The sequence below is a fragment of the Schistocerca cancellata genome, chromosome 6 (genome assembly GCF_023864275.1).
Source record: "Schistocerca cancellata isolate TAMUIC-IGC-003103 chromosome 6, iqSchCanc2.1, whole genome shotgun sequence".
Classification (NCBI taxonomy): Eukaryota; Metazoa; Arthropoda; class Insecta; order Orthoptera; family Acrididae; genus Schistocerca; species Schistocerca cancellata.
The window spans coordinates 283,876,980-283,902,018 of record NC_064631.1 but is presented as its reverse complement, the minus strand read 5'-3'; the positions used below and the strand labels follow the sequence as shown (position 1 = coordinate 283,902,018).

The 25,039-nt window shown below is 42.0% G+C and overlaps 1 protein-coding gene across 1 annotated transcript in view; it reads right to left on the bottom strand.

Annotated features, from left to right (window-relative positions):
- LOC126088116 (transportin-1) overlaps positions 1-25,039 on the bottom strand; it is a 178,659-nt gene that overhangs the window by 26,635 nt on the left and 126,985 nt on the right. Inside the window, exons 10-16 of the mRNA XM_049906215.1 lie at positions 17,423-17,595; positions 17,173-17,322; positions 16,535-16,696; positions 16,275-16,382; positions 12,180-12,426; positions 1,912-2,010; positions 1,719-1,814 (exon numbers count right to left, since the gene is read on the bottom strand). Coding sequence (XP_049762172.1) covers positions 1,719-1,814; positions 1,912-2,010; positions 12,180-12,426; positions 16,275-16,382; positions 16,535-16,696; positions 17,173-17,322; positions 17,423-17,595 — 1,035 coding nt within the window. The remainder of the gene's footprint in view (positions 1-1,718; positions 1,815-1,911; positions 2,011-12,179; positions 12,427-16,274; positions 16,383-16,534; positions 16,697-17,172; positions 17,323-17,422; positions 17,596-25,039) is intronic.

Below are 25,039 nucleotides of genomic sequence, written 5' to 3'. Positions count from 1 at the left end.
TCTCTTTTCGTGATTATCATGCCTTGAATCAAGGAGATATAAGAAGCCAAAATTAGAACGTTATTCGCAGTGAGATTGTTCTGGATACTTTGCTTCAAATTAGGTAGCACTGATAGTCCAGGTTGGAAATTAACCCACTGTTCTCGGAGGCTTAAAATAGATCATTTTGAATGAGACTGATTTTGAAATATTAACAGAAAATTGTATTTGTAAAAGAGGTGTCAAATATACCCTATTTTCATCTTTTCAGAAAAATCATCACCTCTTTGACGAGTTTGTAGATAACTGAAAAACTGTAGACGAATGAATTTTTTTATTCCACATCCTTGTGCTACTGACCTATTGCATGTCAAGTTTCATATTCAGCAAGTGTTTAGTCTACGAGATACAAGAAGCAGAAGTCTACATTCATTTCACACTGCCATTTTCGTGTCCCAATTTTATTTAAATTGTCTAGCATTGGTAGCCTGCATTGACAATCAAATACACTTTTTTTGGTGGTTAATTCCTGCTTGGAAAGTTTTTTTAGAAAAAAATTTAAAGTCAGATTGTAAATACCAAATTTTCAACTTCGTAATTCATTTGGAGTGTTTGTATGGAAAGTAAAGCAAAGTCGCCCATATTATAACAGCTCAAAGGCATTATAAAATCATGCTCACTCCGTGCATGCAAAGTTGCGCATCAAGTCAAACAAGGGCATATCTGCCAATTTTGGAAAAGTGGCATCAGTAAACCTAACACATGACAAAAAAAATTAACGATTTTTGACATACTCTGGCTTGACGAAAATAATACTTCTGTGCTACAAAATATAATAATTCATGCTTTAAACAGGAAAATCTACTTACATCATAGCACAATGATTCGTAGGGGAACATACAATCACGAAGAAATCCATCTTAAACAGCAGCAGGCATGGTGAATATTGGTATGGAGCATACAGAACAGGACTTCCTTTATAAGCTAATCAGATACACAATATTCTAAAAAGGCTTTACACAATAAAACTTGTTTAACGTAACACAGAAGTAATATAATATACACTGCACATCATATGTTATTTTACTTTAAAGTCACAGTTGTGGCTTTTTTAGCTTCCTGCAAAAAGTCTTGAGAAAATATTTCCTTCTAACAGGGACCAGAACTCTGTCTCCAAAATAGAAATTAATGTTTCAAATTTTAGTACATGAAGTCATGAAATGACACCATTCATCTGTAAAATGCTGCAATTTCCATAAATCTTATGGTAAACCACGGAGGTTCACAGGTTTACAAGGGGCTATGCCTCGGCCAATATTGGTTCAGCAAATGTTAAATTTTACCAATGTTAACAGGGGACATTCATGAATGTTCACATATAATTTCAATATTATCTGTGACGGGTGAGCAGAGAAGTCTAAGTGAGTTGACATGGAATGACCCAAACAGCTTCCTAAGATTCTGACAGTATTTTGTCAAATGAGATCTGTTGGAACATTGGAGTATTATTGTATAAATGAAAGAAATTTAACAGCACAACACAAAATTTTAATAAACTGACAAACCTGCAGCATATGAAATGTTTTGACTAAGCTTCAGGATGAACTGGAAACTAGCAAAATTAATTCAGAGACAAGAGATGGACCTTACACCACAATTTATATTTTATAAAAATATGTTAAATGTAACAGTTTTATGAAATGATGCCTAATTTACCAAGGAAAATTGTTTATACAAACCTGTATTCTCTAGCAGAGTCTTGGGTGTGTTAGGACGATTAATAATTACTATCAGTTGGTTAAGAACCATCGGTATATAAGGCCTAGTGTCCTGACCTGGAAAAAAATATTAAACACAAATCTCATTTAGGAACGTTCAACATTTCATGAAGTTATGTACATAAGTAAGTAAAAGTATTTGAAAAATACTGACCCAGTTTGATTGAAATTTCACCAATAGCCCATGTTGCATTGTTACATACAGAAATAAATTCAGGATTCAGATTATGTCCAAGAATTGGTAAGAAGTCCGCTGTAACAAGAAAAATAAAATTAAACAAACAGAATAATCTTTCCATCACATGGTTGCAACTAAACAACGGAAAGTCCAGGATGGAATAATGACAATATTATGTGAGGATCGATTGCTACTCACTATATAGCAGAGATGACTCACTCAGACACAACAAAAGGCCTACTGAAGATTTTTTTTTGTTACGGTTTTAGGGCACATAACTGCTACGGTCATTAGTGCCCGGTCTGTGGCTTACAGGGGGAACCAGATTAGGAAGCAGCAGCAGCAGCAGCAGCAGCAGCAGCAGCAGCAGCAATGGGAGCTAAACTCAAAAAGTGGGGAAACTAAAAAATAGAAGGAAAGCTTAGAAAACCAATATAGAAAGGGGAGTGTGTGTGTGTGTGTGGTGTGTGTGTGTGTGTGTGGTGTGTGTGTGTGTGTGTGTGTGTGTGTGTTGTTTTCCCCCAAAAAGAGCTTCAAATAACCGACGTCATCTCACTGACACTAATAAACTTGAGGACATGGTTGGCTGAGTGCGTGTCATCTGATAAATGGAAGATATATCAGGCGGCAGCTGTAGATTTGCACATAGCGGAGTAAAATAGGGGCACTCAAGTGAAAGGTGTCACACCGTCCACATTTGAGAGCAAAAGGGACAAAGCGGGGGAGGACCACCACTTAAAAGATGTCGATGGCTAAAACGACAGTGCCCTATCTGGAGTCTAGTTAAAATTATCTCCTCCCGACGACGAGTTCAGGAGGAAGAGGTCCAAGCACAGGGAAGAGTTTTCACGTCCCGCAATTTATTATTGGGAAGTGTCGACCAATGTGCGTGCCATAAAAGATCAACACGATGACATAAAACACTCCATAGATCGGCGAAGTGAATCATGCAAATAGCTGGCCGAAGAAGAGAGACTGCAGCCTTGGCTGCTATATCGGCCGCCTCATATCCACAGATACCAACACGTCCTGGGATCCAGAGGAACACCACAGAGATGCCCCCCAAGTGGAGGAAGTCCTGAATCCGGTGGACCAGAGGGTGGACAGGGTAGAGAGCTTGGAGACTGAGGGGAGAGCATATAATATACTGTACCCGCTGATGGCGACGGATGTATTGTATTGGACTGAGGGGAGAGCATATAATATACTGTACCCGCTGATGGCGACGGATGTATTGTATTGGACAGCCTAGAGAACAGCATAGAGCTCCGCAGTAAAAACCGAACACTGGTCTGGAGGCTGAAATCGATTAGGGGTGTTGCCAACAATATAGGCACTCCCAACACCAAATGATGTGTTTGAGCCATCAGTGTAAATAAATGTGGCATCCTTCATTTGTGCGCATAGAGCAGCAAATGCCCAACGACAAACGAGAGAAGGCGTACCATCCTTGGGAAGCTCACAAAGGTCACGGAGCAGGCAGGTCTGGGGGTGGAACAAAGGCGGTGCTGTACCCCAAGTTGTCAAGAAAGTTTTAGGAAAGTGGAAGGAAAGAGAATGTAGCAGTTGATGGAAGTGGACTCCCAGTGGTAGTAGAGAGGAAGGGCGGCCTGCATACCCTAAATCCAAGGAGGCGTCCAAAAAAAGGTCATGGGCCGGATTAGCAGGCATGGAAGACAGATGGCTAGCATAGCGACTCTGAAGGACAGCTTGCCAATTGGATGGCGGAGGTTCAGCAGACTCAGCATAAAGGCTTTCCACAGGGCTCGTGTAAAAAGCTCCAGACGCTAAAAGCAATCCACAGTGGTGGACAGAGTCGAGACGCCGAAGAATAGATGGCTGAGCAGAGGAGTAAACTATACTTCCATAGTCCAATTTCGAGCAGACTAAGGCGCGATAGAGGCGGAGAAGGACCACTAGGTCCACTCCCCAGGAGGCACCATTCAGAACACGGAGGGTGTTCAGGGATCGCAGACAACAGGCTGAAAGATAGGGAACATGGGAGGACCAGCACAGTTTTCTGTCAAACATACAACCCAAGAATTTAGCGACGTCCGCGAACAGAAGGTTGACAGGGGCTAGATGGAGGGAAGGCAGAAGAAACTCCGTACGATGCCAAAAATTGACACAAATGGTCTTACTGGGAGAAAAGCGGAAGCCGGTTTCGATGCTCCAAGTGAAGAGGTGATCGAGACATCCTTGAAGACGTCATTCAAAAAGGCTGGTCCGTTGAGAGCTATAGTAGATCGCAAAATCGTCCACAAAGAGGGAGCCCGAGACATCGGGAAGGAGAATCCATAATTGGATTTATGGCAATGGCAAACACTACAACACTTAGCATGGAGCCCTGGGATACCCCGTTTTCTTGGGAGAAGGTACGGGAGAGAGTAGCGTTCACCCGCACTTTAAATGTGCACTCTGCCATAAATACATGAATAAAAAAGGGGCAGCTGACCTCGAAAGCCCCAAGAGAACAGTGTGCGGAGGATGCCTGTCCTCCAACAGGTATCGTACGCTCTCTCCAGATCAAAAAATATTGCTACTGTTTGGCGTTTCCTGAGAAAGTTGTTCATGATGTAAGTGGAGAGCGCAACAAGATGGTCAACTGCCAAACGATGCTTTAGGAAACCGCATTGGCCAGGTGTCAAAAGACTTCCGGTCTCCAGCCACCAGGCTAAATGGAAATTCACCATACACTCCAAAATCTTACATACACTACCCGTGAGAGAAATGGGGCGAGAGCTAGATGGGAGATGTTTGTCCTTTCCAGGTTTCAGAACAGGAAAGACGATAGCTTCCCACCACCTTCTGGGAAAAGTACTTTCAGTCCAAATTTGATTATAAAGGCAAAGGAGGTAGTGCATACTATGGTACGATACATGCAGCAGCATTTGGATGTGGATACCATTTGGTCCTGGGGCAGAAGAGCGAGAAGAAGAGAGAGTATGTTGGCGTTACTGCATAGAGAAAACAGTATTATAGCTTTCGCTATTTTGAGAGGAGAAAGCACGAGGTCGCACTTCCGCTACAAGTTTCTTCGGGAGAAAGGCAGGTGGGTAATTTTAAGATGTTGAAATCTCAGGAAAGTGTTGACCCACTGAGTTAGAAATTGCGACGAAGGTGTCATGTGCAACAGTGAGCCCAGAGATCAGGGAGAAACTAGGCGCGCCAGATAACCGTCGAATTCAAGTCTAAACTTCTGAGGATGGAGTGAAGGTGTTGAAAGAGCTAGTAAAGAAGTCCCAGCTTGCCCTCTTGCTATTGCGGATGACATGACGGCATCGCGCACGTAACTGCTTATAGAGGATACAGTTGGTCAAATTAGGATGGTGGTGGAAAACGCGAAGAGCACATCGCTGCTCATGTATTGCGTCACGGTACGCCTCGTTCCACCAAGGAACTGGGGGGCACCAGAGCAAATCAGGAGGTGCGAGGTATTGAACGTTCCGCAGCTGTAAGAATAACTTCTGTAATATGAGTGACCTGATCGTTGATGCTAGTAAAGTGACGGTCATTGAATGTCGCAAACTCCCAGCGTCTCAGGCGCATAGATGGCAGTTCCAGCTGCAATCTAAGGACACATGGAAAATGGTCACTTGAGTGTGTATAAGCAAGTGCAAACATTCAAAGCGCCGAGCTAGCTGAACAGTACCGACCGAAAGGATCAAATGAGAGAAATTTGTCGTGGAGGCAGACAAAATGTAGGGTCCCCAGTGTTGAGGCAAACGAGATCCGCTAGGTGGAAGACGTCAATCAATATGGAGCCTCGCGGACAAGAGCGCAGAGATCCCCGAAGCAGGTGGTGGGCACTGAAGTCCCCAACCAGCAAATAGGGGTGCGGGAGCTGACCAAGGAGATGAAGGAGATCAGCTCTTGCCATCAGTGTGGACGATGGAATGTATACAGTACAAAGAGAGAAGGTTTATCCAGAAAGGGAAAGATGGGCAGCAACAGCTTGGAGGGAACTGTTTAAGGGGATTGGGTGATAATGGACAGTATCATGGAGAAGAATCACGAGTTCCCCATGTGCTGGAGTGCCGTCAACAGAGGGGAGATCAAACCGGACTGACTGAAAATGAGGGAAAACAATGCGATTGTGGGGACGCAGCTTAGTTTCCTGAAGACAGAAGATGACCAGTGAGTAGGATAATAAGAGGATTGACAATCTGCAAAATTATCAATATCTAGGCAAGGGATTACTGGAAACGGAAGCTATGGTGACATTATTACCAAAAGCATCCAAACAAGACTAACATGCTGTTATTCTTTTCTTAGCTGCCAAAGGACAAAAACCAGTAGGCATCCATCACAGAATGAAGAATTTCTGTAAGGCTGCATGTATGTTGTAAACCACCTTTGGAGAATGGTTTGCCAAGTGGAGCTGCTACTTCATGATAACATGTCCCCATATCCCAAAAAGTACAATGCAGAAGTTAGACCAATTCAAGTGGGGGACACTTGAGTACAGGTCCTGTAACCTGATCTCTCCCCATGTGATTATCGTATCTTTAAAAAGGGGCTGAGAGGTTGACGATTCCTGTCGGATAAGGACGTGCACCAGGCAGTTATGAGTTTCTTTATGCAACAGAGCACTTTGGTATATCAAATGGTATCTTTAACCTGGTGCATCAGTGGATGATTGCCTCAATGTTCACGGTGATTTTGCCCGATACCGAATATGGACTGTATGGCCTAAGAATGGAAATTATCAAATCTCATATACTTAACATCCATTTCAATATTTTCAGCACTAAATTTGAATGCAGTGGGAGGTGGGGGAGACCCTTACTGCACAGGTTCACAAGTATGAATATTACCAGCTTCATCCCACTTATGCAAATGGAGCAAGTCTTTTTTTTATGTAATCTGGTCTATGGGGTGCCTTTAGGGGCTTGAAGAAGCACCATTAATCCATGTGCGGTTCTTTCCAAAACCCCTTAATATACGATTTTTCACACAAAAACTGAGTATTGGATTCCAAGACAGCTATGCACAGCAAATGCAAGAAATTTTTACAATATATTCATAAGCTTGCGATCTATAATAATCTTCAAAATTTTCTTGATGTTTTTATCAGTTTGAGATACAGAAGTTCAAAGTTACCTTACATGCACATGTAAAATACACACATCACATAAGTGTGAGGCAACAACATACTTTTTTACAGTGATGTAGCACAGAGAAAAAATGCTGTAGTGATGTAGCACAGAGAAAAAATGCTGTAGTGATGTAGCACAGAGAAAAAATGCTGTAGTGATGTAGCACAGAGAAAAAATGCTGTAGTGATGTAGCACAGAGAAAAAATGCTGTAGTGATGTAGCACAGAGAAAAAATGCTGTAGTGATGTAGCACAGAGAAAAAATGCTGTAGTGATGTAGCACAGAGAAAAAATGCTGTAGTGATGTAGCACAGAGAAAAAATGCTGTAGTGATGTAGCACAGAGAAAAAATGCTGTAGTGATGTAGCACAGAGAAAAAATGCTGTAGTGATGTAGCACAGAGAAAAAATGCTGTAGTGATGTAGCACAGAGAAAAAATGCTGTAGTGATGTAGCACAGAGAAAAAATGCTGTAGTGATGTAGCACAGAGAAAAAATGCTGTAGTGATGTAGCACAGAGAAAAAATGCTGTAGTGATGTAGCACAGAGAAAAAATGCTGTAGTGATGTAGCACAGAGAAAAATGCTGTAGTGATGTAGCACAGAGAAAAATGCTGTAAGGTGTTCCCATTATCAGAAGGGTTCTGGGAACCCCATATTTTACTAAAACACATGCAAAATTTTTGTGCATAGAAAATTCAGTCTGAGGTGTAAAATTAGTTGTGTGTTATTTCAATTTCACGTAAGTAAACTAACAAAATTTTGCTGACCCTTAAAGTTCTTTTCATGTGTGAGACGTGCCCTGCTGTGGCCAAGGAAAGAAGTGAACCAGCACAGCACCAAAGGCAAACATGTTCCTATTTAACATACTCAGTGCCCCTGTCCCACCAGGTGTAGCACCACAGGGAACAGCAGGTGGTCAGCACCACTCCTAGTGTGTTCTATCAGTGCCATCTGGTCTATGTTTTGTTTACTGTGTCGGTCAGATTCGCATCCGTCCATGCCTGGCCATTCTACCATGAACGTCAGTTGTGATTTAGGTGTTGGTTTATCTTTGCACCAGTCTGCAGTGAAACTTGTGCACGTAAGTTCAATTGTTTTCAATTTATCGTTTGTATCTACAAAATAATTATTTTCAGTGTAATTACACACAAAATTTACCTTCAATAGGAAATAATTTCCTCTTACATCCACACCCGTTTTGACACACTTCTATAAAAATAAAATTTTTGTGTTATTATGCTAAATATAATTATTTTATGGATAAAGAACAATAAATCTAAAAGAAAAGCACTTACCTGCACAAGTTTCAACACAGTTACCTGCACAAGTTCCAACACAGTTACCTGCACAAGTTCCAACACAGTTACCTGCACAAGTTCCAACACAGAACGGTAGAAAGATAAACCAGCAGATAAATCGCAACTGACATTCACTGCAGAGTGCCCGCACACCAACAGACAAATCTGACACGCACAGCAAACATAACATATTGTAGACCAGACAGCACCAATAGAACTCGTTAGGCATGGTGTCAGACACCTGCCGTTCCCTGAGTTACCACGCCTGGCATGACAGGGACACCGAATATGTTAAAACACTGGCTGAAAAGTGGGGTACCAGTTGCCTCATTCTATCTTTCTCAGCACCTCTAAAATTTTTCCCAAAAATTTTAGCATGTGAACATATTTGCCCCCTTTTTATGCTGAAAGAGAAGGGCACACGGGCAGTGAGAGAGGAACAAAGCCATTGATGCTAGCTTATACATGTGGACAAGGTAGGAAAAAATAAACAATCCCGGATTTTTCCCAATTTTTTAACTGGGTGACAATAAACTATACCCCAGGTGGAAGAACATTTTTCCATTTAAGTGACAATACACTTTCCTTTGCAGCTCTAAAACGTATGAACCCTCTGAATGGTAAAGATTTTACACACCAGTGTAGAACTTCCTGGTGTTTTAGGAAAAGTGTTTTGGAAACATCTTTGATGTGCGGCAACATGTACATTCCATATTATGAAAGTATAAACACAAATTCCACCAAAAACAGCACGGTAGCTTCCCAAGCATTGAAATCAGTAATTTATGTTAGCCACTCACAGCTGAAGTCACAACTTGCCAGCCAACAACAGCAACATCAGTATTAAGTTGTGCAAACACACAAACAGGAACAGTTTAAATTTATGTAAATACAGTATAGCTACAAGAAAGGCTAAGCTTTCATATACAGGGTGTTACAAAAAGGTACGGCCAAACTTTCAGGAAACATTCCTCACACACAAAGAAAGAAAATATGTTATGTCGACATGTGTCCGGAAATGCTTACTTTCCATGTTAGAGCTCATTTTATTACTTCTCTTCAAATCACATTAATCACGGAATGGAAACACACAGCAACAGAACGTACCAGCGTGACTTCAAACACTTTGTGGCAGGAAATGTTCAAAATGTCCTCAGTTAGCGAGGATACATGCATCCACACTCCGTCGCATGGAATCCCTGATGCGCTGATGCAGCCCTGGAGAATGGCGTATTGTATCACAGCCGTCCACAATATGAGCACGAAGAGTCTCTACATTTGGTACTGGGGTTGCGTACACAAGAGCTTTCAAATGCCCCCATAAATGAAAGTCAAGATGGTTGAGGTCAGGAGAGCGTGAAGGCCATGGAATTGGTCCGCCTCTACCAATCCATCGGTCACCGAATCTGTTGTTGTGACGTGTACGAACACTTCGACTGAAATGTGCAAGAACTCCATCGTGCATGAACCACATGTTGTGTCGTACTTGTAAAGGCACATGTTCTAGCAGCACAGTTAGAGTATCCCGTATGAAATCATGATAACATGCTCCATTGAGCACAGGTGGAAGAACATGGGGCCCAATCAAGACATCACCAACAATGCCTGCCCAGATTCTCGTCAGCCCACACATGTTGATTGTGAAAATTTACAATTTGATCACGTTGGAATGAAGCCTCATTCGTAAAGAGAACATTTGCACTGAAATGAGGATTGACACATTGTTGGATGAACCATTCGCAGACGTGTACCCGTGGAGGTCAATCAGCTGCTGATAGTGCCTGCAAACGCTGTATATGGTACGGAAACAACTGGTTCTCCCATAGCACTCTCCATACAGTGACGTGGTCAACGTTACCTTGTACAGCAGCAATTTCTCTGACGCTGACATTAGGGTTATCGTCAACTGCACGAAGAATTGCCTCGTCCATTGCAGGTGTCCTCATCGTTCTAGGTCTTCCACCAGTCGCGAGTCATAGGCTGGAATGTTCCGTGCTCCCTAAGACGCCGATCAATTGCTTCGAACGTCTTCCTGTCAGGACACCTTCGTTCTGGAAATCTGTCTCTATACAAACGTATCGCGCCACGGTTATTGCCCCGTGCTAATCCATACAGCAAATGGGCATCTGCCAACTCCGCATTTATAAACATTGCACTGACAGCAAAACCATGTTCGTGATGAACACTAACCTGTTGATGCTACGTACTGATGTGCTTGATGCTAGTACTGTAGAGCAATGAGTCGCATATCAACACAAGCATCGAAGTCAACATTACCTTCCTTCAATTGGGCCGACTGGCGGTGAATCGAGGAAGTAAAGTACATACTGACGAAACTAAAATGAGCTCTAACATGGAAATTAAGCGTTTCCAGACACATGTCCACATAACATTTTTTCTTTATTTGTGTGTGAGGAACGTTTCCTGAAAGTTTGGCCGTCCTTTTTTGTAACACCCTGTATAATATCGGCCACAAAAAATTTTTTGCTGCCCCCCCTTTTTGAGGGTGTGGTTAAACAGGATACTAAGCGCACAGCTCAAACTGCACCAACTGAGTACTTCTGACAAGCATTATTATAAATGTCACCTAACATTTCATGTGTTACCTGACCGAGTATATCTTCTGTCGATCACTTTGACTTTTCCATAGAAACGCCAATTACGTGTGAACTTGCTTAAGAACTCACCAACACTTCTTTCTGCTTGGTCTTTTGCACTGTTACCCTTTAAGATATATCAAACACAAATGTTCAAATAAAATTTTTTAAATAATGTCATAAATGACTGATCTTCTAGGCCCAAAATTCTCAAAGTTTTAAGTTTTGAATGAGGTTCAAATGCTCCGTGATTTTCTATTATAACCTGTTAGAAATGTAAACAGTGTGACATCACACTCATCGAAAACAATTTGTCGCTCAGAAGTGTTATATAGTCAGTCTGAAAGCCATTGACACATTCTGCAGTCTGCTTGTGTGTGCACAGATTTTTGTTGTTGTAAACAGTGCAATTTCTTTGTAATCAATATTTTATTTTCATGTTATGGTCTAGTTTATGTTCTATTGCTGCAGTATTATTTGAAGTGGCAGCCTAAAGTACAATTCTTTGTTGAAGTATCAGTTTCTACCAGTCCAAATTACAGAAGCTTAACTGAAAACTTAAACACCAAAAAATTTCCTGAATTCTAAAAACTTACTGGGTTTTTTCCACCTGAAAAAATTCCCATTTTTCTCTAGGTTTTCTTGGGGTGTATACACTCTGGATATGACACACAGAGTCTATGACAACGACAATGTGGGAGAGAGAGTGACAGTAAGGAGGAGGAGGGGGGGGGGGGGGGGGGGGAGGAGAGGAAGAGAGTGTGAGAGAGTGCGCAGCAATGGGAAACAATTAATGAGATAGAAGTAGTACGAGAAAGCAAGAGCGAGACATTGACACGAGAAGACATACAGTAGTAGTAGTAGTAGTAGTAGTAGTAGTAGTACAGAGCGAAGGAGACAGCGGCACACAAGCAAGAGTGTGAGTGATCCATCATTTTACGACACTGGTTTTAACTATAACACAGAGTAAGGCAATTAAAAACACAAAAGATGTCTTATGAAAAAGGTATAAAATTTCTTTTGGAGTGTTAATCTTCTCAGCTACTGCTTGATAAAATTTCATATATGGTTTGCCTACATACTGGTACATAGCAATTACTCTGCAGCTGTAACAATTTTTATTTCTCCAATTTCTGGATGATACAATATGAGTAATGTGGAACACTTGATGATTGTCATGAGAAAATGTACATAAATATATCAGTCAATCCATTTTGAGATTTCATTTAAAGATATTTGATGAAACTTACATATACACGGAAGCACGTGCTGGAAGCAGGCCTTTGTGAGGTCACCAAGGAGTGCAAATGAGCTCTGACGCACTTCAGGCATAGGATCTTGCATACACTGAAAGAGCAGCTGCATGATATTTGAATTGACGACAAGCTTCTCGATGTGCCCATCAAGACCTTCAGCAAGTCCAGATAACAAGTCAAGGGCCACAATCATAAAATCTTTGTCTGGTGCTTCAAACTGCTCTGGATTTTGTGTGTTTGCCTGTTGACAAGCCATACATCAGCCTATGAAATATATAGTTTCACAGTTTAAAATGCACAGAAAGTTATACAATTCTTTGTTAAATCTGACAACTTACAGTTACAAATTTGAAACAATGACTGTATAATAAATACATATACATATATTTACTAAATGAAATCTCTCAGAAATGATAGTGCACAAATACACAAACCAACAGCTCTTAACTGAATAGGCATTAACTTTTGTAGTTTTTTGGCCTTTTTCATTTGCAGTTTACCTGTTAATACATTATACTACTTCATTAAAGCAACGGAATTTATGCTTAGCTTGTTTCACAGATGAGGTCAGAGCTACATGGTCAGCACAACAGTATACCCACATCTATTATGCCACCAGCTTTTGTGGCTTTCCCAGCTGTTTGAGAGGTAATGGACTTTACCATGAGTCACAAAGATTCTGACCAGAAGGTCATGCAGCAATTCCAGTTCACTGCTACTGTCAGATAATACAGGGAAGTAAAAACTATTTACGTATTGACTATTAATGGACATTGCTATGGTCATGACCTGCATAAACAGAAACATTTCAGAAAGAACATTAGATTCACAGCCATAGTAGCTGTGAAAAAACTAGACATATGATCATTTCTCTATTTTCATCAACTGTATTTCATTTTTGACCAACTTAATAATTACATATGTGGTAAAAGCTGTGCAGAACTGAAGTTGTACAATGGCCACAGCTGTGGGTTTAAGTGCGCACACTGAGGGAGCCACAAACAACTGATGTATACAAATTTTTGAGGGAACAACAACACAGTCTGCTGCCAGTTCACGTGGAACAGTGCAAGTTTTATCATATCATTTTACAATTCTTTGATGAAAGTTAATCTATAAGTTTTTGTTTGGTACAAAACAGGAGCTGGTATTTTACAGACTAATGCTCATTTGATTACAGCTTACTACTTAGCGTGTGTATTGCATTATTTAAATGGAATTTTGAGTATCTTGCTGATATTTTGACTGATGTTTGTAAAATTGTAATACTGAGTGGTGTGAACGATTCCAATATATGTGTATTTTATCTAAAATAAAATTTGGTTTCATTGGGAGTATTCCTTCCTGCATACAAATCTGCATTTGTACTGCACAATTTAAAAATATTTATTCTGCTTTATTTGATTTGCTTCAATTTTTTGTACTTCCTACATTTTATGGTGTACTCCAAGTTTGCTTTTTTTTCTTACACACTTAGAGGGTGTGGACAAAGAAAAAAAATTCCTGGATTTTCCCCGGTTAAAAATACACTTTTTCCCAGATGAAAATACACTTTCTGTGTTAAGTAACAGTATACTTTTCCTTGTAACTGTGAAACTTGTCAATCCTTTCAATGGTTGTGATTTTATATAATGGCCTAAAAGTTTCCAGCACTTTAGAAAATGAAACTCGGGTGAAAAAACACGTTTTGGAAAGATGTCTGATATGCAGCAACATGTTTGCATATTTCGTATTACGAAAGTATAAATTCGAATTCCACCAAACACTGCATGTTACTTTCCAAAGGATTGAGATTGAGATTGCAATGCGCTTTTGTAAGCCAGTCGTAGCTCATGTCATGTGATCTCACCAGCCGATGACAGCGGATATTCAGAGCATAGGACACGTGATGTAGTCATCCAATAGCAACATCACTGTTAAGTAGCGCGAGCACACAAATAGTGAAAGGTAATGGTTTAAATTAATATACATAGCGTTGCGAAAAGAAAAGCTTTCACGTAGCCTGTAATATTGGCCTCAAAGATTAATAAGCTACAAGAGAAGCTAAGCTTTCACACATAATGTTGATCTTTTTTGTGTGTGTTACACTTTAAGATACATCACACACCTGTGACAGTAAAATTTTTAACGACATAAATGCCTGATCTTCTGGGCTCGAAAAGACTCTAAATGGTCGTTCTCTAAGATTTGAATTTTGAATGAGAGTCAAACGCTCTGTGATTTAAGAAATTCATTGGACATTGGTGGACAGAGATCATCTTGTGTAAAAGGAAATTTACTTTACTTGAAAGTAACTCTCTTCAAACAACCATTCGGAATATTTTCCCACGACCTGTTAGAAATAGATTCGATTCAGCAGTTGTGCCAGATGACAGGCGTCATGGGAATTTTGTGAACCCTACTAAAATGCATAAATTGGCTTTAGTCCACATACGTATGTCCAGATTCAGATGTAAATTTTCTTGGAGTACCATATCACATTATCTCATGTTCGGTTCTTTATTATGGCATAATGCCATAGATGCTAGACGGTGAAAACGTGAACTTGAAATGTAGCGAACAGTTGAAACTAGGCAATAGTGTGGAATTAAACTTTGTTTCAAATAAATTGACTGCCTCAACAGAAAAGATTAATAAAAGTCAAATTTCTTTAACAAACCGCAAAGATAACTTCATTGTTCTGCAAGGCGATTAACGCTTGACTGTCAGAAAGGTAGAAACAAAATAAAATCTGAAACTAGTAACTTATTTTAGCCTTCCGTAATTATGTGAATGTATTTTAATTCACTTGATAGCTCCCAACCACAACAATCCGTTTTGTTTTCATTTGACGTGAGAGCAATAAACGAAGAGGAAACAGCAAAATCACTTAACGTAAACACGGGTCACGTGGAGACTCCCACCTCCCCACTACAGCTCAGACTGCTCTGTACATCAGGTCCGGATCTACGAGATTTCCATACCGGGCCAATATTAGATAGTGGCACTCACCCTCCCTCGAGTGTTTGAGGTAGGACGCCCCCCCCCCCCCCCAAAAAAAAAAAAAAAAAAAAAAAAAAAAAAAAAAAAAAAAAAAAAAAAAAAAAATCGACTTTTCAAAAATATCTTCATATTGTAGCGCACATCTTCCTGAAGGGTCTGATACATAAAACATACATGATCGAGGGAATGTAAGACACGTTATTTGGTCTTAAGTGTGCCGAAGTGCATTGCCACACCTCTTCACAGAATTGTACCATTCCATGTCTCTATTTCGCTCTGTGGAATTCAAACGTGTAATATTTTGTAATGGGTGCCATCAAACTATACTCGGGCCAATGGAAATTTAAATGTCCTGTGGTGCCTCTCCTGCTCCCAGTCGGCCCATTTGACATCCTGCCCTCTTTAAAAAAGGGCAAATGGGGGTCCAACCCCTTATTAATAAACCATTCCCAAGTAAGTATGGGTGTTCGCATTATTTTGCCTATCCCCTGTAACAATTTAACAAAAACCTCCAAATCCAAGGAGTCTTATGAAAAGACTAGAATTCCACACACTGACACAAACTGGTTATTGCTGTCCCCTCTTATTGTAAGTAGGATTTGTGAAATGTCCACTTACAGAAAGAAAAAAACTGAGCATAATATGTTTACGCACTCTTCGCTTTCAGTGAATAAGGACATTTGCGAGGAAGAGTCATTAAGGTTTTACATCTGGGCAATACTAACTCTTACTCCTCTGACAGGAGTTTCATGTAATAAGTTGAACACTTACCAAAGTTGACAATAACAATGATGATGAATCTGCAAAGGTCAAATGCAACTGCTCAAGGAAATGACACACATTTTAAACTATCTATAAAGCATTAAAAGAAGGAAACACATTATCAATATCTTACAATGGACCACAACACAACCAATTTACATATGTATCTGCCATCTATTTTTCTGAGCCACTGAAGGGGCACCTAGTCAATAGAATCTTAGAACAGCTTTACCGCATCTCAACTATTGTATTCCAGGAACATAGTTTTCAGGAATAAACTGCAATGTGATACTACCACAAGTGAAGCTCATTTAAAACACATTAGAAAGGAAAGTGTGCACTTACAATGTGTTGATTAAGTGTCTGTTCAACAAGAGAAACACATCTTCGATACACAGGCTCACAGTATGGCAGGAATCCACTCTGCAGTGCTGTTGCTACACTTGACAGGCACTGAAAAAAAAAGAAAAAAAAGTTTTGCTTAATTTAATACATTGTGTACAATGAACTTTTTTGATTAGCATTTTTTCATTTGCAAATAATGTAGTACACATTAACTGCAACAGCTAATCCCAAAGTTCAAGTTTTATTAAAGTGTAGCTTACCTCCAGAAGTGGGAAAAGGTCTTTGTCTTCGTCTTTTAATATGTTCCATTTCTGAATAAGTGGTGGCATTAGCATGTTGATGTACTCCGGCTTATTCAGATGATGGCCCACGGAGTCCGCCAGTGTTCCAATTGCATCATACAGAATCAACAGATTTTTGTGCTTTAATAAAACATAAATTACCGTCAATTCACAAAATATCCCATATTATGTGTGTGAAATTAACAAGTGAGCAGATTTCTACTCTGCTTATTAAACAAGTAAACAAATCAATGCTGTAAGTTTAAAATTAAGCAAAAAGCAGGAATAAAATTTTTCTTTAAGTATGTGTTAAAGTGGAATGCCAGATTGAAAATGTTGACTGTTTCATCTGTCTAACAGTCTATGAATTAGCCCAAACACTTCTAAAACATCTTTGAAGCTGGGACAATGTAGTCCTGAAGAGTGTGTGTGTGTGTGTGTGTGTGTGTGTGTGTGTGTGTGTGTGTGTGTATGGGCGCGCGCGCGCTTAATGGACACTCAATGCATCTACTATATCGTAAACTGTGAATTTTACTTCTTCCGTTATTTATATTTTATCAAGGAACTGCCACTGCCATAACATAGATATAAGTTTTGATTTTTGCAATGGGTATTACCTGATACTTGCTAAAGGCAAACACTAATGTCTCCAGGATGAACCCAAGATATGGCACTAGTTCAGTACATGCCTCCTCTTCCAGTGTAGCAAATGCCGAACATGCGGCTTCTTGTACTCTCTTATTACTGTCCAGTACTCGCTTTAATAACTGCACAAGAGAAACAGAAAATAATTATGAGGAGGATGTTCTGCCATACTCTGCAATAATTAAGTACAATTATTATTGTGTACTTAGTGTAAGAAATAACCTCTGTCATCAGTGGTTTCAGATAGCTGTCATGAGGCTGTGAGACAACCCAATGAGAATAGCGGCTGAGAGTCCAGCAAGTAATAGCTCGCACCAATGCTTTTTTGTCCGACAGGCAATTTATCAGGTATGGAATCAACTCTGTTAGATGTGGTATCATTCCTGTCATGCAACCTGAAACAAAGAGATAGTACAATATATTCTTCCATAATGGGAGTTCAACTGTCATGTGACAGATATTTAATGACCAACCTATTACAGAACAATCTTTACCATATGATAAAGATTTCTGCGATTCAGAATATCTCAATACCAAAGCAACACTGATTTCTTGATGCTTGACCCAGAAAAAAATAGGTAGCAATGCTAAACATGATCACAGCATTCATATAAACACTTTTTTGAAGCAGTAGAAATGAGTAGAAAGAGAGTTGTTTACCACACATGGCATGCACCTTAAGAGGAGAGGCAAACATACGTTAGGTACTCTTTTAAATGCAGTAATCATGAAAGAAATCAACAAAATATCTCATCACCTGGGACCTGTTCCCCTCAAATGGCTCCAGCAATCCTATCAGATTAATTTTCAAGATCAAAATTTCCGTGAAACAGTTAACAATGAGCCTATTGTTTCTGAGCCCACAAATAAATACTTTTTTAGGCGAAAGCAGCTGCTTTCAGCAAATACCAAAGCTATGACAATTTTTCACCATAATGTAAGACGACTTACAAAGTTAACAAAATTTGTGTTCTTTTAGATGACCCACTAGAGATAAAGGATGACGATGTTTTATGCTTTAGTGAACACCATATGAGAAATGTTGAAATGTTACACCTCAGTGGATACTGTCTAACAACACATTACAGTAGATGTATCATGAAGAATGGTGGAGTGGTAATTTACTTCAAAAATAACATACCATACAGCACATTGAATTTAAAAAGTCACTGTATTGAACAAGATATTGAAATATGTGCCATAGAAATTACTGTAGGTGACCGTACAGTTGTAGTGTTATCACTATACAGAGGTCCCTCAGGGAACATAAAGGTGTCCCTCAGGCAGTTATTGCAAGTGTACTCAAAATCCAGGGATCTAATAATTACAGGTAATTTCAATGTAGATTTCCTAAATGAAAGCAATGGTAAAGCAGATCTAGAACATCTAGTTGATTCTTATAATCTGACGACAGTAGTAAATTTTCCAACTAGAGTCACCGAGAACTGTCAAAGTCTGATTGACAACATATTTATAGATAAGTAGAGTCAACAATATTAGTGTACGTCCAGTTCTTGGCCTTTCTGATCATGGTCGTCAATTGCTTACTCTCACTGACATCAATCTGAGTAACAGTTCTCAAAATTCTTGGAAATCTTCTAGGATAATAAATGATGAAACCCTCCAAAATTTCAACACCAGTCTGCAAGAGAGACTGGAGTCCAGTTTTCAATTAAACAGAGTGAACAAAAAGTATAATACGTTTCTGAATGAATTTATGTCTACCTTTGAAGCCACATTTCCCAAGAAAATAATTAGAAACCGTCATGCAAGGACTGTCAATAAGTCATGGATCACGGCAGGAATAAAAACATCCTGCACAACAAAGAGGATGCTATATTATTCCCTCAGAACTTGCAATGATCCAAAGAAATGTCAGCACTACAAACTTTACTGTAGCATTCTAAAGTAGGTAATAAATAAGTCAAAAAATATGCGCATTAAGTCTGAAATTGATAAGTCTGACAACAAAACAAAAACAATTTGGAATGCAATAAAGCAGGACACCCACTGAAATTAAACAAGGTACCAATATTGTAAAGAAACCTGAAATGGTTGAAGAAATCTTCAACAGGCACTTTTTTGTCAGCAGCAGGGAAGACAGGCTTACAAAGGTTCTGTGGACAAGTCATTGGCTCTTCTACAGAACACTATCAGTAATAGACCCCAAAATTATCCTTACCTCATGTTACAGTAATTTTTTTTTTTTTTTTTTGGTGGGGTTTAAGGGCGCTCAACTACTGAGGTCATTAGCGCCCAGTCACAGTTATTAGAGCATGGGGAATCTAGTAAAACTCAAGGGGAGGGGGGACACCAGAAAGGCTTGACAAAGATGCAGATAAAATAAGTGAAAAAGTTAGATGTCTTTGGACAAGCCAGTCAAAGTTATAAAACGCAGAACACGAGCAGCTGCTCGAGCGTCATCAGCTAAAATATCCGGTAAAGTAGATGGCAGGGACAGGACAACACGAGATTGACTAAACCGGGGACACGACAATAAAACATGGTGCACTGTTAATGCCTGACCACAAGGGCACTGCGGGGCTGGGTCACCGGAGAGCAGGTATCGGTGGCTAAACCGGCAATGCCCAATCCGCAACCTGGTCAGAAGGACCTCCTCTCGCCGAGATGGTCGGGAGGAGGTTGTCCAAGCAGTTGGGAGTGGTTTTACTGCCCGGAGCCTGTTTCCTTGGAGGGATGACCAAGCATCCCACCACAACGACACAAGCCTCTTACAAACGTCCCCACGAATGTCAGATGACGGGACACAATGGGAGGCTGGCCGAGGCAGGAGGACTGCAGCCTTGGCCGCAGCATCCGCAGCCTCATTCCCAGGCACTCCTACATGTCCGGGAACCCACAGAAAGCGGACAGGAGAACCATTATCAGCGAAAGAATGGAGGGACTGCTGTATTCGTTGAACCAAGGGATGGACCAGATAGGGAGCTCCAACGCTCTGAAGAGCACTGAGTGAGTCAGAGCAGAGTACATACGATGAATGGAGGTGGTGGCGGGCATACTGAACAGCCTGATGGAGAGCAAAAAGCTCGGCCGTAAAGCTGGAACATTGGTCGAGGAGCCGGTATTTAAAGGTGGCGGCCCCGACGACAAAGGCGCAGCCGACACCATCGGCAGTTTTGGAGCCATCAGTGTAAATAAAGGTGTGACCGGCAAGTCGAGCACGAAGTTCGACAAACCGTGATCAATATACTGCAGCCGGAGTACCCTCCTTTGGGAGCGAGCTGAGGTCGAGATAAATATGAACCGGAGCCTGGAGCCAAGGTGGTGTCGGGCTCTCACCCTCTCTGAAGGTGGTAGGGAGGGCAAAATCCAATTGTCGAAGCAGGCGACGGAAGCGGACTCCGGGAGGGGGGTTCAGCAGGGCAGACACATACAACCTGTACTGACGGTCGAGAGAATCGGCGAAGAAGGACTGGTAAGAGGGGTGGTCGGGCATAGACAACAGCCGGCAGGCATACCGACACAGCAGTACGTCGCGCCGGTCGGTCAATGGTAATTCGGCAGCTTCAGCATAAAGACTCTCGACGGGACTAGTGTAGAAGGCTCCGGTTGCAAGACGTAACCCCCGATGGTGGATGGAGTTGAGACGGCGTAAGAGGGATGGCCGAGCAGACGAGGCTCCCATAATCCCGCTTCGATCAGACTATGGACCGATACAAGCGAAGCAGGACAGTGTGATCCGCTCCCCAAGATGAACCACTAAGAACTCTGAGGACATTAAGGGAACGTGTACAACGGGCCGCCAAATAAGAGACATGCGGAGACCAATACAGTTTCCTGTCCAACGTGAGCCCCAGAAACTTAGTTGTTTCCACGAATGGGAGAACAATGGGACCGAGATGTAAGGATGGCGGAAGGAACGCTTTATATCGCCAAATGTTGATACAAACCGTCTTCTCTTCAGAGAACCGGAAGCCATTTGCCACACTCCATGAGTATAGGCTGTCTAGACAACGCTGAAGGCAGCGCTCCAGGAGGCATGTTCTCTGGGCACTGCAGTAGATCGCGAAGTCATCGACAAAGAGAGAGTCTGAGACATTAGGTGGAATGCAATCCATAATTGGATTGATCGCGATGGCAAAAAGGGCTACGCTCAAGACGGAGTCCTGAGGCACTCCGTTCTCCTGGAGGAAGACGTCTCACAATACGGAACCCACACGTACCCTAAACTTTCGATCCGTTAAAAAGGAATCAATAAAAAGGGGCAGGCGACCGCGAAGGCCCCACCTGTGCATAGTGCGGAGGATACCTCCTCTCCAACAGGTATCATAAGCCTTCTCCAAATCGAAGAACACGGCTACCGTTTGGCGCCGTCGCAAAAAGTTGTTCATGATGAATGTCGACAAGGTCACAAAGTGGTCAACAGCGGAGCGGCGGCGACGAAAGCCGCATTGGACATTGGTAAGTAGCCGTCGAGATTCAAGAATCCAGATTAACCAAGCATTAACCATACGCTCCATCACCTTCCAGACACAGCTTGTAAGAGAAATGGGGCGGTAACTAGAAGGAAGGTGTCTATCCTTCCCGGGTTTGGGTATAGGAACAACGACGGCGTCACGCCAACGCATGGGGACCTGACCTTCGGTCCAGACGCGATTGTAGGTACGAAGAAGGAAGCTTTTGCCTGCCGGAGAAAGGTGTGCCAGCATCTGAACGTGAATGCCATCTGGCCCCGGAGCAGAGGGCCGGGACAGTGCAAGCGCACGTTCGAGTTCCCGCATAGTAAAGGGGGCTTTATAAGTTTCCAGATTCAGCGAGTGGAAGGAAGGTCGCCGAGCCTCTTCTGCCTCTTTCCTGGGAAGGAAGGCAGGATGGTAATGGGCGGAGCTTGAAACCTCCGCAAAAAACCGGCCGAAGGCGTTGGAGACAGCCACAGGATCAACAAGGACCTCATTACCTGAGGTCAGGCCAGGTACCGAGGAGTGGGCGTTAATGCCCGACAGCCGGCGCAGGCTACCCCAGACGACAGAAGAGGGAGTAAAACTGTTGAAAGAGCTGGTGAAAGAGGCCCAACAAGCTTTTTTGCTGTCTTTGATGACTCTAAGGCAATGCGCTCGGAGTCGTTTGTATCCAATACAATTCGCCAACGTAGGATGGCGGCGAAAGGTGTGTAAAGCACATCGTCGAGCACGGATAGCGTCTCTACAAGCCTCATTCCACCAGGGGACAGAAACGCGACGTGAAGAGGCAGTACGAGGAATGGAACGTTCGGCAGCATTGATGATAACAGCCGTGAGGTATTGGACCTGACTGTCACAACTGAGAAATTCGTGGTCCGGAAAGGTCGCCAGGGAGGAGTAAAGACCCTTGTCGGCTTTTGGTATGTTCCAGCTAGAAGGACGTGGGGATGGGGTGTGGTGCAGGAGACGAACGACACAGGGGAAGTGGTCGCTCGAATAGGTATCAGAAAGGACATACCACTCGAACCGACGGGCAAGAGCGGTAGAACAGATCAAGAGGTCCAAGTGGGAGTAGGTATGAGTAGAGTCCGAGAGGGAAGTTGGGGTGCCAGTATTGAGACAGACAAGATTGAGATGGTTGAAGACATCTGCCAAGAGTGAGCCTCTTTGACAGGATGCAGGAGAGCCCCAAAGGGGATGATGAGCATTGAAGTCGCTGAACAATAAATACGGCGGAGGAAGCTGAACAATCAGGTAGATGGTACAAACGGAAAAAGTAAAAGCAGAAAGAGTAATACGGACAGCTATTGCTTGGAGTGGGGTGGTCAATGGGATGGGATGGTAATAGACATCGTCCCCGAACGAACAACATGACCCCACCATGAGCTGGGATACCGTCCACAGGGGTGAGATCATACCGCTCCGTGGTATAGTGGGTAAAGGCAATACGGTCAGTCGGGTGCAACTTGGTTTCCTGGAGACCAAGGACGAGCGGACAGTGCAGGCGGAGGAGCAGTTGTAATTCCTCCCGATTAGAGCGAATACCTCTTATGTTCCAATGTAACAAGGCTATCGCTAGTCAAAGAAGAGGGGGAACGAGACGGGGGAAGAGCTGCTCACCTCGACGGCCGCGGAGGGCCAGGTTTCGAGGCAACAACGCTACAACCGGCGGGAGGCGGATCCTGTTCCATCGAGTCGTCGCCAGCTGCGGCTGCTGTCCCTGGTGGTGTAGGAGGGGCAGCATCATTTGCCGACGAGAGGCCAGCTGAGCGCCTGGCAGCAGAGCGTCCTGGCGAAACTGAGGACGGCCGGGAGCAGCGACTCACGGATGGAGCGTCAGACGAAACGCGCCGGGGTGGAGAGGGGGAGAGAGACTTCTTCTTGGAGGCCTTCTTGGAAGTCCGAGGAGGCACAGGGATGGTGGGCTGGACCCGAAGAAGGTCTTCACGCGCGGGGTCCGTTTTGGAACGCCGGACCTCGGAAGCTGGGGTCGTGAACGTTTCCCCAATGGATGCCTGAGAAGAGGATCGCTTCTCAGGCGGGGGGCGGGTGGGGGGGTGGGGAAGCGTTTTAGTAAGAGAGACTGAAAGAATTATTACCTCATTAAAAAATAGAAAGTCTTTCGGTGAGGACAATATTTCCTGTAAAATAGTGGAATATTGCTATCAACATATATCTCCAGTGTTATGCAACATATTCAATACATCTCTGCAAGAAGGAATAGTCCCAGACAGGCTAAAACTAGCTGTAATGATACCACTCTTTAAAAATGAGATGAGAAAAACAATGTTACAAACTATCGCCCAATCTACCTCTTAACTATATTTTCAAAAATTCTTGGAACAACAATCTTAGCTTCCACAATATTCTAAAGAAGAGTCAGTTTGGATTTTGTGCTGGTCTTTCTACAAAACAAACAGTATTCTGCTTCACCAACCAAGTTCTGGAAGCCGTGTACAAAGAAAGGTCTCCAGTAGGTATTTTTTGTGACCTCTCAAAAGCTTTTGATTGTGTAAACCATCTAATCCTTTTGAAAAAGGCAGACTATTATGGTTTGGGTGGTACCGTTGGTTCGTGGCTCCAATCATACCTAAAGGACCGAAGCAGACTGTAATGCTGAATGGCTCATCCAGAGAACCTGCCTCATCTCAGTGTGGCTCAGTAAGGTGTTGTGTGCCACAAGACTCTGTTTTGGGTCCACTGCTATTTCTCATCTTTATTAATGATCTCCCACTTTGTTCTGATACAAACAGTAAATTTACTACAATTCTAACTGATGATTTTACAGACAACAATCTTTAACAAACTATGAATAAAGTTTTCATTGTAAACTGGTTTTCTTCAAACAGTCTCTCACTCAATGCAGATAAAACCCTTTATATGGGATTCCATACTCCACAAAGAAATCTGGAAAAAATTAACAATAAGTGCAAAGAAATACAAAAAGCTGAGGTTACAAAATTCCTGGGTGCTTATATAGACAGCAAATGTAACTGGTCAGTGCACATTCTTAATCTTTATAAAACACTTAGCTCAGCAATATTTGCACTACAGGTTATTGCTTCAGTGGCTGAAGTAGACACCATCAAGGCTTCATACTTCGGCTATTATTAGTCATATGACATCATTAATGTCATATGCTATTACATTCTGGGGGAGCCAACCTCTCGCAAAGAAAATTTTCACTGAAAAAAAAAAAAAAAAAATAAATAAATAAATAAATAAATTTAAATTAATGAGTGGTGTCCATCCCAGGCACTTGTTTCGAAAGATGGGGATCCTTACCACATCCTCACAATATATCTTTTCCTTGTTGACCTTTGTCTGTAAAAACCCTTCTATCTACAAAGATAACAAGCCAATTTCATGGCTATAAAACAAGAACCAGTACGTGTCTGCACGTTTAACTGAAAAGACT